The sequence below is a fragment of the Notolepis coatsorum genome (genome assembly GCF_963971535.1).
Source record: "Notolepis coatsorum genome assembly, chromosome: 3".
Taxonomy (NCBI): domain Eukaryota; kingdom Metazoa; phylum Chordata; class Actinopteri; order Aulopiformes; family Paralepididae; genus Notolepis; species Notolepis coatsorum.
Genome location: NC_140167.1, coordinates 63,092,458 through 63,105,246, shown reverse-complemented (window position 1 = coordinate 63,105,246; position 12,789 = coordinate 63,092,458). Strand labels below are relative to the sequence as shown.

Sequence of the window (12,789 nt, the reverse complement as noted above, 5' to 3'; positions counted from 1 at the left end):
CCGGTACACGAGGAGGCAGCCTGTCACATCTTTTCACCTGCCAGCGCGGACTCTCATCGGTGAGGTGTAACGTGTGGGAGGCTCACACTACCCCCGCTATTTCCTGTCTCTGCTGTGCAGGCGTCCCCCAACCGACCTGTAGGAGTCGCTGTCCACAACGTCCAGATTACCACCCATCGACTTCCACCCCGCTGACTCTGCCAATTGAGCCAGTATGACGGCTCAACGCAGTATGACGAGGCAACGCACGAGACGGATTGTCTCTTGCGTTGGTGACGAGCGCAATGTCCGCTGCGCCACCCAGCCGCCTTCATTCATCTATTTCTGAACCCGATAACTTGAGTGCAGCTTCTCCATCGTGACGAGTCCGACTCGAGACACCTTCATTAATCCCATGGAAAGTGTATCAACAACAGGCCATGTGCGTCGCGTTAACACTCCCCCAATGCAAATGAAATCGCTTGTCTTGATTTACATGGAAATGTAATTACGCCCCGATGCAATGAAAAAAATCACAGTGAAACTGCCTATTTTAAACAAAGGATTGTTACTATTATAGATATTATAACTGTTCATTTTTATAGTAAACGTGTTTTTATACATTCAAATTCTAATAATAAAAAAATATATATTTCTTTCAAGCCTACACGAAATAGGGCAGGGCCGAGTTCTGGTCGATATTGCTGTGCGCCGACACATTTGTATGTGACTTTATTTTTTATTTTTTTTTGATCTTTTTTTTCCTCCTTTTTCCTCTGATTTTTCTCCCATCCCAATGTTAGTCGTTATGCCAATTCCCAATCCCCTTCCTGGTCGCTGCGCACTTACCCCCCACAGTCGGTCTGGGAGAGTGGAGGCTACCACAGTACCACGTGCTTCCTCCGACACACGTCCAGCCAATCAACCGCTTCTTTTCACCTGGCAGCGCGGATTCTCACTGAGAGGGCGTAGCGTGTGGAAGGATCACACTATCCCACTTAGTTCCTATCCACGCTTAGCAGGCGCCCCGACCGAACTGTAGGAGTCGCTGTTTACAACGACCCAGACCCACCCCGCCAGCTTCTCCCACCCTCTAATACTGCCAATTGTATTAGTGTGAACGGCCAGCCAAGCTGGTGACAACCCCGGAGCTGTGAGCTGGATTCGAACAGGCGAATCCAGCCGCTCCGGGGTTGGTGACGAACGCAATCTCCGTTACGCCACCTGACCGCTCTGTATGTGACTTTATTATGGTCCGAAAGTATATTATGATAGGAGATGTAGTTGGCCCTTGGGTGTTTTCATATTTTCTAATTTGGCCCCCATTGAAAAAAGTTTCAATGATGTAGCCAATGCTGCTGGAAATTCATAGATCCATCTATACTCTGACGACACCATCTTGTACTCCGCAGGCCCTTCACTCCACTCTGCGGCATCCACTCTTCAAAATAGTCTTACCTCTATTGAACAGTCCTTTCACAGTCTCCACCTTCTTCTCAACTCCAAGAAGACTAAATGTATGCTCTTTGACAGAAAGCATGACACTGCTAGCACCCCTAAAATCACCTGTGCCGACGGCTCCGAGCTGGAGTTTGTTACTTCTTATAAATACCTTGGCCTTTGGCTAGACACCTGCAGGCCAAAGTCAAAGCTCGTCTGAGCTTCCTGTACCCTTCACCACTCACCACTGTGACCTTTATAACCTGGTGGACTGGACATCTCTACACACCAGAAGGCTTCTTCACTGGCTTCAAGTAATCTATAAAACCATACTTGGTAAAACACCTCTCTACCTCTCCTCCCTTCCGCACATCTCCACTTCTGATTACAACCTAAGGTCCAGCAACTTCATCAAACTCACCATCCCCAAAGCCTGAACGGTTTCCGGCCGATTTGCTGCTGCATCTGACTGGAACACCTTACAAAACACCCTTAAACTCACTGCCCTCACATTGCTCACTGCTTTTAAACAGAATCTGCAACAGATCATAACCGACTGTTGCACCGGCTGACTGCCTCCCAATCGCACGCATAGCCCTCAGACTCTTAACTCATTCACGGCCAACCACGACTATAGTCGGGTTATCTCGCCAACCGCTGAGCGCCAAAACCAGAGTATAGTCAGGTTTTATTTTTAAAATTTTTTGTAATCCTCTTTTTCTCCGCCTGATTTTCTATGCTTTTCTCCCCATCCCAATTTAGTCGTTATGCCAATTCCCCCCCCTCCCCTACCTGGTCGTTGTGCGCATGTTCCCCCTACTGGTCGGTACAAGGGAACCCTGAAGTCTACCACATGCTTCCTCCGACACATGCAGAGACAGCCAGCGGCTCTCTTTTCACCTGCCAGCGAGGACTCTCATTGGTGAAATGTAATGCGTGGGAGGTCACGCTGCCTTCACCACTTTCTGCCTTTCGCTGAGCAGGCGCCCAGACCTGACCTGTAGGCGTCGCTGTCCACAACGCCAGATTACCACCCACGACTTCCCTCCCGCTAACTCAGCCAAACGAGTTAGTATGACGATCGGCCCAAGCCGCAGGCAATTCTGACTCCGGGAGTCGAGACCACAGCCTCTTGCATTGGTGACGAGCGCAATCTCCGCTACGCCACCCGACCGCCCTTATATAGTCGGGTTTTTCATCGTTTTCATAGTTTTTTCTTTTATTCGATTTTAATATCCTATACACTCTCACAGACCTCTGTGTTACCATTGGACCTCATTCTGAGACCCCGATAGTGCAATACCGGCCGAATCCTGCTAGGTGGCAGTATCGCCTACCCTTTGAAACCTTATTTCACACTGTGTGTTACATTGTATATGGTCCGGGCGGAGAATTTAGACCAAGCCAAGTGGATCGCTTCATCTGAGCACTTTGGAACGCGTTCAGCACACTTCATGCATATTTTGTGCCAGTTCATGTCAGGGACCCAATGGACATCAATAATGTAAATCGCGATCAGACTATTGGAATATTCTTTTTGGGATACCTCCTAGTAAAGGTAAGGACTATATGACATCAATCCTACTTTGATCCAACAATGATTTCACATCGATCGCAACGATCATATGTCACATACTCCAAAACGTATGCCGTTGCTGACGATCAGAGAAAAAAAACACATAGCGCTCCATAACGCTGCTTCCAGGATTTAGCCAGGATCACTCTGAAACTATACAATATTCACCACGGGATAACACGCGAGCGTATACATGAAAGAAATCTTTTTTACATGTTGGACGAGAGATAGTGACTGTCAAATGAGCCATAGCTATAATATAGAATATAGATATAGCTCTGCAAACATCGTGACGCACAGTGAAAATCCCTATCTTTTAAAGCGTGGCCCATTGACTACAAGGATGGAGATAATGGCTGGTGCTGAAAGTGTTAATAATATTTTCAACTCTTACACTATTTAGGAACAGTGTGCGTCCATAGTCGTCCAGTTCTAATGCCGGTGTCTTGGTCCAGAGCAGTGTCAGGAGTATGCATGTCTTTCATGGTGTGAGGGGAAACCGGAGCACCTGGGGGTAACCCACGCGAACACAGGGAGATCATGCAAACTCTGAAAGCCCCCCTCCCCCCATTCAGGTTGGAACCCAGGACCTTCTTGCTGTGAGACAATGGTGCTATATCCACTGTGCCGCCGTGTCACCATCTCCCTTCCCTGGCGCGAGAATTCATCTGTGTCATCATAGCCATTCATAATAATGAAAATCAAGCCAAATATGACTTCTAGTTTATTTGCATGAATACGTAATGTGGCCTTAATTTAGCATGCTGCTGGAGCCCCATGTGCTCAGCGCCACTCTGCGTCTCTTTTATATGCAACTATTAGCATAAGAGACGCTCATTCCTTTTAATCAACTAATAATGGATGTTAGGGGAGCGTGTTCAAACTGAACCAGGAGACCTCCATGCTCGCACACACGCACACACGCACGCACACACACACACACACACACACACACACACACACACACACACACACACACACACGCACACACACACTGTATAGGTATGCGCATACATACACACACCTACACACACAGATATACAAACATACACAGCACACTGCCAACCTGATGACCAATTAAAACAGTGTTTTATGTTCGTTCTCTCTCTCTCTCTCTCTCTCTCTCTCTCTCTCTCTCTCTCTCTCTCTCTCTCTCTCTCTCTCTCTCTCTCTCTCTCTCTCTCTCTCTCTCTCTCTCTCTCTGTTACTCTTTCTCACTCTCTTTCTCTCACTCCCTTCTCCTGCACTCCCGTTTCTTCCTCCCTCTCTCTCCCCATGCCTCTCTCCCTCTCTCTCTCCCTCCCTCTCTCTTTCGCTCCCTCTCTTTCTCCCCCCCTCCCTCTCTCTCTCCCTCTCCCTCTCTCCCCCCTCTCTCTTTCTCTCTCTCGCTCTCTCTTCTTTCACAGATGATTATTATAATAATTATTTTTAGACGTACAGGTTACACTCCATTATTCAAGGACACATTAAAAGATGGAGAACGTGTTTTCTCGCTCCAATTACATTTGCGCCAGAATAAAAAGAGCTGGCTTTCATTTCTTCTCCCATAGACTGTGTAATATCATTATAAAATGTAATCATAGCATCCGTTAAGAGCTTCCTCCAACCTGTTGATTCCCACCAATGACTTTGTTTGAAATGTGTGTGAGAGAGAGAGAGAGAGAGAGAGAGAGAGAGAGAGAGAGAGAGAGAGAGAGAGAGAGAGAGAGAGAGAGAGAGAGAGAGAGAGAGATACTCTCTTCGACACATGCACAGACACACACACATTTTAGATACTTTATTTATGTCCACATAAATACAGAGTACATTAAGGACATAAACACTAACAGTGCAATTAGCTCATTGGGAGTCATTCAATTATGTTTGTGCGTGTGCAGCATTCATCGTACACATACAATATTGACACAGATGATGTTTCAAAAACATTACCGTAAAACTATATCTACTCTATGGGTACAAAAAGCAACGCCGTCTCCAAATAGAGCAGCTACCAATAATAGCAGATATAGAGCAATACCTTGCTAACTGTTTAGCCTTTCTCTTGGAGATGTGAGCCATCTGAAGGCCCCTAACTACCAGCTTGTGAACATGGTCCAGGCTGCCAAAAATTAAAACTCTAGCCTAGTTGTGAGATGTCCAGCTGACACACACGCACACGCACGCACACACGCACGCACACACACACACACACACACACACACACACACACACACACACACACACACACACACACACACACACACACACACACACACACACTCAGCATATGTATTAACTCATTGACCGCCACGTTGCCAACGCATTAAACCTATGGAGTTGCTCACCTTGTTTGCAGGGTTATAACTATTTAAATATTATAGCTATATATGCAATACTATCGCCCATTTGGTATCGAGTATCCATTGTTCAAGATGTGAAAAAGGAATATTTTTTCCATACATACATTCCCGTTTTATACCGTGGTGAATAAGTATGGATTTAGAGCGGTTTAGGGTAATTCCTGGAAGGCCAGTAATAGGCCGCAACGCATATTATACTTAATCCATTGGCATTTCATCCCTATACACGCTACAATTAAAAATTCAAATGCATATTATTGGTATACTATGTTCCATCATGCATGCATGAAAGGGGGGGGGGGAGGGCGTTTCTGATTAATTGATTGTCAATAACGGCATTCGTTAGTACAACAGCATACGCTGAACATGGCGATGGCTATGAAAAAAATGCACAACCAAGCTGAAATTGACGTTAAATTTCTCTTACCTGTGGCCGGTGAGATTACAAAAAGAATATTCCAATTATTTGATTGCCATCTGCTAGATCGTATGTCCATTTGGCCCACGCCATAACCCCCCACAGCATAATGAATCTGGCGTCTCGAAAGCGATTTAATGCGATCATGTATACCCCTCGGTCCACGTTACTCAAAAACTCCGCCCGGATGAATTTCAATGACTCACAGCCCCATACACAGAGTCAGAAAGGAATTGCGACATCGGCCGCATACCACCAGGTGGCGGCATTGGACCTTTGCGATCTCAGACACATTGCATATGGTACCACAGCCATCCTGGGTGATTTATGAATGGAAATAGCGAATAAAAGAAATAACGATCCGGGCGCCCCAGTGGCAAACCACATAGCACGGCACGGCCGACCCGGGTTCGATTCCCGGACCCGTCGTTATTTGCCGAATGTCTTCCCCCCACTCTGTCTCCCGTTCCTCCTCTCTCTCTCTCTACTGGACTGCCCAGTAGTAAAAAGCGATAAACGCTATAATTTTTTTTTAAATTAAAATAACGATCCAATAACGTATATATATGACGTTGCCGTTATTCGATTGGCGGACAAACACGTATTAAATCGTTGTTGGCGGCCATTGAGTTAAGCAAAATTATACAAGTATAAAGGTCACAAATATGGCTGCTAAATATCGATTGTCTGCCGATATATCAGTGCAGCCCTACTTCTTAGAGTTTTGCTAGAGGGGTCAGGCATGTTCACACAAAGAAGAAAACGTAACGCATCCAGAAAATAATACAAAATGTAAATAAACAAATTCAATTCAAATGTAAAGAAGTGTATTCAAAGTGGAAGTAATTATGCAAAAAGGTGTTGGTGGTATTGTGAAAATGTAGTGGGGCAAAGGGTCAGAAATAGAATTGAAGTGTCACTACTGTACAGAATATACAGTAATAAGTGCATAATAAATATAATACAGAGTATTTGCTGTTCAGAATTTACACAGTTTATAAAATGCCTGTATAAATAAACTGTTGAAGCTCCATACAGTATCCATGGTTGTGTGTCTCCATACAGTATACATGGTTATGTGTCTCCATACAGTATACATGGTTATGTTCCATACAGTATCTTATGGTTATGTCTCCATACAGTGTATTATGGTTGTGTGTCTCCAGTACATGCTGTATCATATGGTTGTGTATCTCCATTAGTGCTGTCAACGAATAGTCAAATAGTCAAATTAATAATGGAATTAGAGAGAGAGAGAGAGAGAGAGAGAGAGAGAGAGAGAGAGAGAGAGAGAGAGAGAGAGAGAGAGAGAGAGAGAGAGAGAATAAAACCAAAATATATGCCTGTTTTATTGACTTCCAAAAGGCTTTTGATTCTATTTGGCATACAGGACTGTTCTATAAAGTTATAGAGAGTGGTGTAGGGGGTAAAACATATGATATTATTAAATCAATGTACTCTGGTAATATGTGCAGTGTAAAAATTGGCAAAAAAAGAACAGAATTCTTTACCCAAGGGCGAGGTGTTCGTCAGGGCTGCAACCTCAGCCCGGCACTCTTCAATATCTATATTAATGAATTGGCTAATATACTAGAAAAGTCCTCTGCCCCCGGTGTAAGTCTCCACAATCGGGAAGTGAAATGCCTGCTCTTTGCAGATGACCTGGTTGTGTTGTCCCCCACAGCAGACGGCCTACAGCAGAGCCTGGACCTGCTAGAGCATTACTGTCAGACCTGGGCCCTGGCAGTAAACCCCAAAAAGACCAAAATAATGATATTCCAAAAAAGATCCAGATCTCAGGACGTCCTACCAAAGTTCTCAATTGGTACAAAACATGTAGAGTACTGCACACATTACACCTATTTAGGCCTAAAACTAAGTTCAACTGGACATTTTAAGGAAGCAGTCAATGAGCTGAGAGGGAAAGCACGCCAGGCTTTCTACGCCATAAAAAGAAATATACAAACAGAAATACCAATTCGAATCTGGTTAAAATTAATTGAATGTGTTATTGAACCAATTGCACTCTATGGCAGTGAGGTGTGGGGTCCACTTACAAAACAAGACTTTACCCAATGGGACAAACACCCCATTGAGACCCTGCATGCAGAGTTCTGTAAGATTATCCTACATGTCCAGAGGAAAACTACAAACAATGCATGCAGGGCAGAATTAGGCCGTTACCCACTAATACTAAAAATACAAAAAAGAGCAATTAACTTTTGGACACACCTAAAACGAAGTGACCCCCTCTCGTACCATTATCAAGCCCTGCAGTGCCAAGAGCTGAGGAGCATCAGGAACCCCCTTACCCAGCTGGTCCTGAGGCTGAGTCCACAAACCTGCTCTCTTAACACACCTCAGGAACAGAACACGTCACCAATCAGAATAAATCAAATTACTACACAGCTAAAACAAAACTACATCACCTATTGGAAAACACAAACAAAAGCACAGAGCAAAATGCAGTGCTATCTGGCTCTAAATCGACAGTACACCATAGCAGATTACTTGAGCATGGTGACTGATCAACAACTAAAAAGAACCTTGACAAAATACAGACTGAGTGAGCACAGCCTCGCTGTTGAAAAGGGGAGGCACAGGAAAACCTGGCTCCCTGCAGAGCAAAGGCTATGCAGTCATTGCATCCTCAGTGAGCCTGAAACTGAGTTGCACTTCCTCACCAAATGTGAAAAATATAAAGATATTAGAGAAACGCATTTAAAAAAATTTGAACTAATAACAAAATGTTTTCTTGCACTACCAGATACAGGAAAACTACCAGTCCTACTAGGGGAGGACTCAACAAGCTGTGAGCTAGCAGCAGCCTATGTTGCTGCCTGCCACAAACTGAGGGACAGTGAGTGACAGTCACCTGACATGTTTATGCCGTAATATTTTATGTTCTATTTTATGATGAACATTTTTGTATATACTGTACTATGACATTAATATGTGTTTTGTAATCCATGCTTATGTTATCAACCATAACATAACATGTACAATCTGCGTCATGCCAATAAAGCCACTTGAATTGAATTGAATTGAATTGAATTGAATTGAGAGAGAGAGAGAGAGAGAGAGAGAGAGAGAGAGAGAGAGAGAGAGAGAGAGAGAGAGAGAGGGTCTTAGACTTCCTGACGGGCAGACCCCAGGTGGTGAGAGCAGGCAACTGCACCTCCTCATCCATCACCCTCAACATAGGGGCCCCCCAGGGCTGTGTTCTGAGTCCCCTCCTCTACTCCCTGTACACACATGACTGTGTGGCTCAGCGGAACAACAACACAATCATCAAATTTGCTGACGACACAGTAGTGGTGGGCCTGATCTCTGCAAACGATGAGAGGGCCTACCTGGAAGAGGTCAAGGTCCTGGCAGGATGGTGCCAGGAGAACAGCCTCTCCCTGAACGTCAGCAAAATGAAGGACATTATTGTGGACTTTAGGAGGTCGGGGGTCAGGGACTACAGCCCCCTCAGCATCGACGGGGCACCGGTTGAGTGAACAGTTTTAAGTACCTCGGAGCCCTCATATCCGAGGACTTGACATGGACCACACACATTGACAGTGTTGTGAAGAAGGGACGACAACGCCTCTACTTCCTCAGGCGCCTAAGGAAGTTCCAAGTCAGTCAGAAGATCCTTAAGAACTTCTACTCATGTACAATAGAGAGCATCCTGACTGGCAATATCACCTCCTGGTTTGGGAATAGCACCGCACAAGACCGTAGCAGACTACAGAGAGTGGTACGTTCAGCCGAACGCACAATTGGAGGGGGGCTTCCCACTCTCCAGAACATTTATAACAAGCGGTGCAGGGGTAAGGCTAAGAGAATCATCAAGGACTCCAGCCACCCAAACAACTGCCTCTTTGAACTGCTGCGGTCAGGCAAGCGATACCGGAGTCTCATGGCAAGCACAGAAAGACTCAGAAGAAGCTTCTATCCCCAGGCCGCCTGTACGTTAATGCCAAGCAAGCAGTGCAAAAATGCTTCCGCATTCGTCACCGCACGCTAGTGCGGTAAAGCGCCCTTCTTTTCAGACAAATGCTACCGTGCGTGCACCGGCGGCGGCGTGCTCGCTCAGGTGCGTGCGTGCGCCGGCGTGCTCGCGCGAGGTGCCCGCGCATGCGACACGAGCGGAGCTCAATATATATAAGTCACCGCCCCTTATTCAGTATCTAGCAAATAGCTCAATTGGCAAGGACACATGGCTGTGGATCCTATGGCTTGTTTGCTGGCGAGTTCGAATCCCATCGAAAATATTTTTTAACGTGATTTTTTTTAACGTGTATTCTTTCGCCGATTAAGGTTAGGCATTGTTTCGGAGTTGGTTAAGGTTAGAACGGTTAAGTTTAGGCGCTGTTAAGGAGCTGGTTAAGGTTAGAGTTTGTCAAAGAGAATGGCAATATAATTTCTAAGGTTAAGGTTAAGGTTAGGCATTGTTTCGGAGTTGGTTAAGGTTAGAACGGTTAAGTTTAGGCGTTGTTAAGGAGCTGGTTAAGGTTAGAGTTTGTCAAAGAGAATGGCAATAGACAGCGGCGGCGGAAAATGAAAGGCGCATTACTGCATGCCACTACGGTAAATTTTTGCACTGCTTGCTTGGCATAAAGCTACACGCCCCCAGGCCATCGGGTTGCTCAACGAACAATAACACTATGCAACAACCATCAAATGCACTCACAACACACACATCCACACGCACACACTCACTTTAAACAAACACACTGCAGCACCCACTCTCCACACTTTAGAACACCTAAACACACTTTATATTTATTGATAAAGGATTTGCACTACAACCCATACCTCAGTACACCTTACTGTAAATTGTACCGAAATTGTACCTCATCCCATTTCTGCTTTGCACTATATAGTATTGTATATTAGTATTGCATAGTATATTGTATATTGTATGGTAACTCAGTTACTTCTATTCTGCATCGAACATTGTACATATGTATATACTGAACACTGTGTCTACGTACGTGACTTCTATTTTTACTTCTATTATTACATGCTATACTATTTTATTTCATACTTATCTCTTGTCTAGCACAGTCTCTGGAGCGTAACAGAAAGAAGCATTTTGTATAAAGGTATTCTGTACTTCTTTATGACAACTATTAAAGAAACTTGAAACTTGAGAGAGAGAGAGAGAGAGAGAGAGAGAGAGAGAGAGAGAGAGAGAGAGAGAGAGAGAGAGAGAGAGAGAGAGAGGCAGGGGAGACTAGATAGATTATAGATTAATATGTATGCTGGTGTAGTTAAGTTGATCTTAAAGACAATTTATTTTGTTTAGATATTCGAATGGGTCAAACCTAGGTTTAATTTCTTTTTAAGGAATAGTCCAATGTAATTTTTGGCCAATTTTTACAGCCCTAGTCTCCATACAGTGGTCCCCATCTCTGCATCTAGCTGACTGAAGGTCTGATTCTCTGGAGCGCTGCCAGTCTGCACGGCAGTGTGGGACTCTTGGATTTCAAAACCAGAACCAGAAACCTGGACTCTCCAGTGTTGCTCCGCACTCTCAGACTGCTGTTTCAGATCATTACTGGGCCGTAGTAATCAAAGCTGATGTATGTATATTATATATATGTGTGTGTGTGTGTGTGAGTGTGTGTGTGTGTGTGTGTGTGTGTGTGTGTGTGTCTACATGCGTGCATGCATATGCGTGCAGGTCTGAGGTATCTTGTGTTTTCTGTAGGTTGATGTTCCAGTGACCTAAACATGCAGAGATAGGTTTACATTTGCATTGTTTTCATCAACAAAGCAATGCATTAACATTGCTTTACAGCATTGTGTAGACAGTGTAACCCAAAACTGCTACATTTTAAAGAAGTATCTTTAAACAGTGAGGACAACTTTGCAAAAATAAAGAAACCATGTACTGTATCCAACATATTAAGTGTGAAACAAAGAAAGGTTAAAGCAGACTTTCTGTGAAATAGATGGGCGACTTTTTAATTGTAGAATTTCTAAATTTCTGCTAAACATTCTGAATGATACTAAACATTCACACTATACACACTCCTCCTCTCATCTCGTCTCTTCTCCTCATCTCTCCTCTCCTCTCACATCCTCACCCCTCTTTTCCTCACATCTCATCTCCTCCTTTTCTCTAATCTCGCCCCCTCTCCTTTCCTCACCTTTCTGCTCTTCTCTCCTCCTCTCCTCTCCCCTCTTCCTCTCCTTTCTGCTCTTCTCTCCTCCTCTCCTCTCCTCTCCTCTCTTCCTCCCTCTTCACCCCTCTCCTCTTCTCTCCTCTCCTCTTCACCCCTCTCCTCTTCACCCCTCTCCTCTTCTCTCCTCTCCTCTCTCCTTTCCTCTCCTTTCCTCCCCATCTCTCCTCCCGCCTCCTCTCCTTTCCTCTCCCCTCCTCTTCTCCTCTCCTCTTCTCCCCTCTCTTCTTATCTCCTTTCCTCTCCTTTCCTCTCCTCTTTTCCTTTCCTCTCCCCTTGCCTCCTCCCCACCTCTCCTCTTGCCTCCTCCACTCTACTCTCCTCCACTCTACTCTTGGTGTCACTGAGGCATTCATGGATGAACTGCTTGTTTCTGGAATGCATTGGTTAGTGACACAAGCTAACGTCTCTCTCTCTCTCTCTCTCTCTCTCTCTCTCTCTCTCTCTCTCTCTCTCTCTCTCTCTCTCTCTCTCTCTCTCTCTCTCTCTCTCACACACACTCACACTCACACTCACACTCTCTCACTCTCTCATCTGTGTGTGTTCCAGTGGGTACTCCTTACTACATGTCTCCAGAGAGAATACATGAAAACGGATACAACTTCAAATCTGACATCTGGTCGCTAGGATGCCTTCTGTATGAGGTAAGCTATAGGAATACACGCATGCTGTCACTCTACACACACACACACACACACACACACACACACACACACACACACACACACACACACACACACACACACACACACACACACACACACACACACACACACACACACACACACACACACACACACAGTCACTCACCCAGCGATGACCTGGTACAATCTATATGTTTCATGTAAAGCAGGAGAA

At 44.9% G+C, this 12,789-nt stretch overlaps 1 protein-coding gene across 1 annotated transcript in view; it reads left to right on the top strand.

Annotated features, from left to right (window-relative positions):
* nek7 (NIMA-related kinase 7) overlaps window positions 1–12,789 on the top strand; it is a gene marked incomplete at its 3' end in the record, with an annotated part of 220,900 nt that overhangs the window by 134,656 nt on the left and 73,455 nt on the right. Inside the window, exon 7 of the mRNA XM_084311227.1 lies at window positions 12,481–12,575. Coding sequence (XP_084167353.1) covers window positions 12,481–12,575 — 95 coding nt within the window. The remainder of the gene's footprint in view (window positions 1–12,480; window positions 12,576–12,789) is intronic.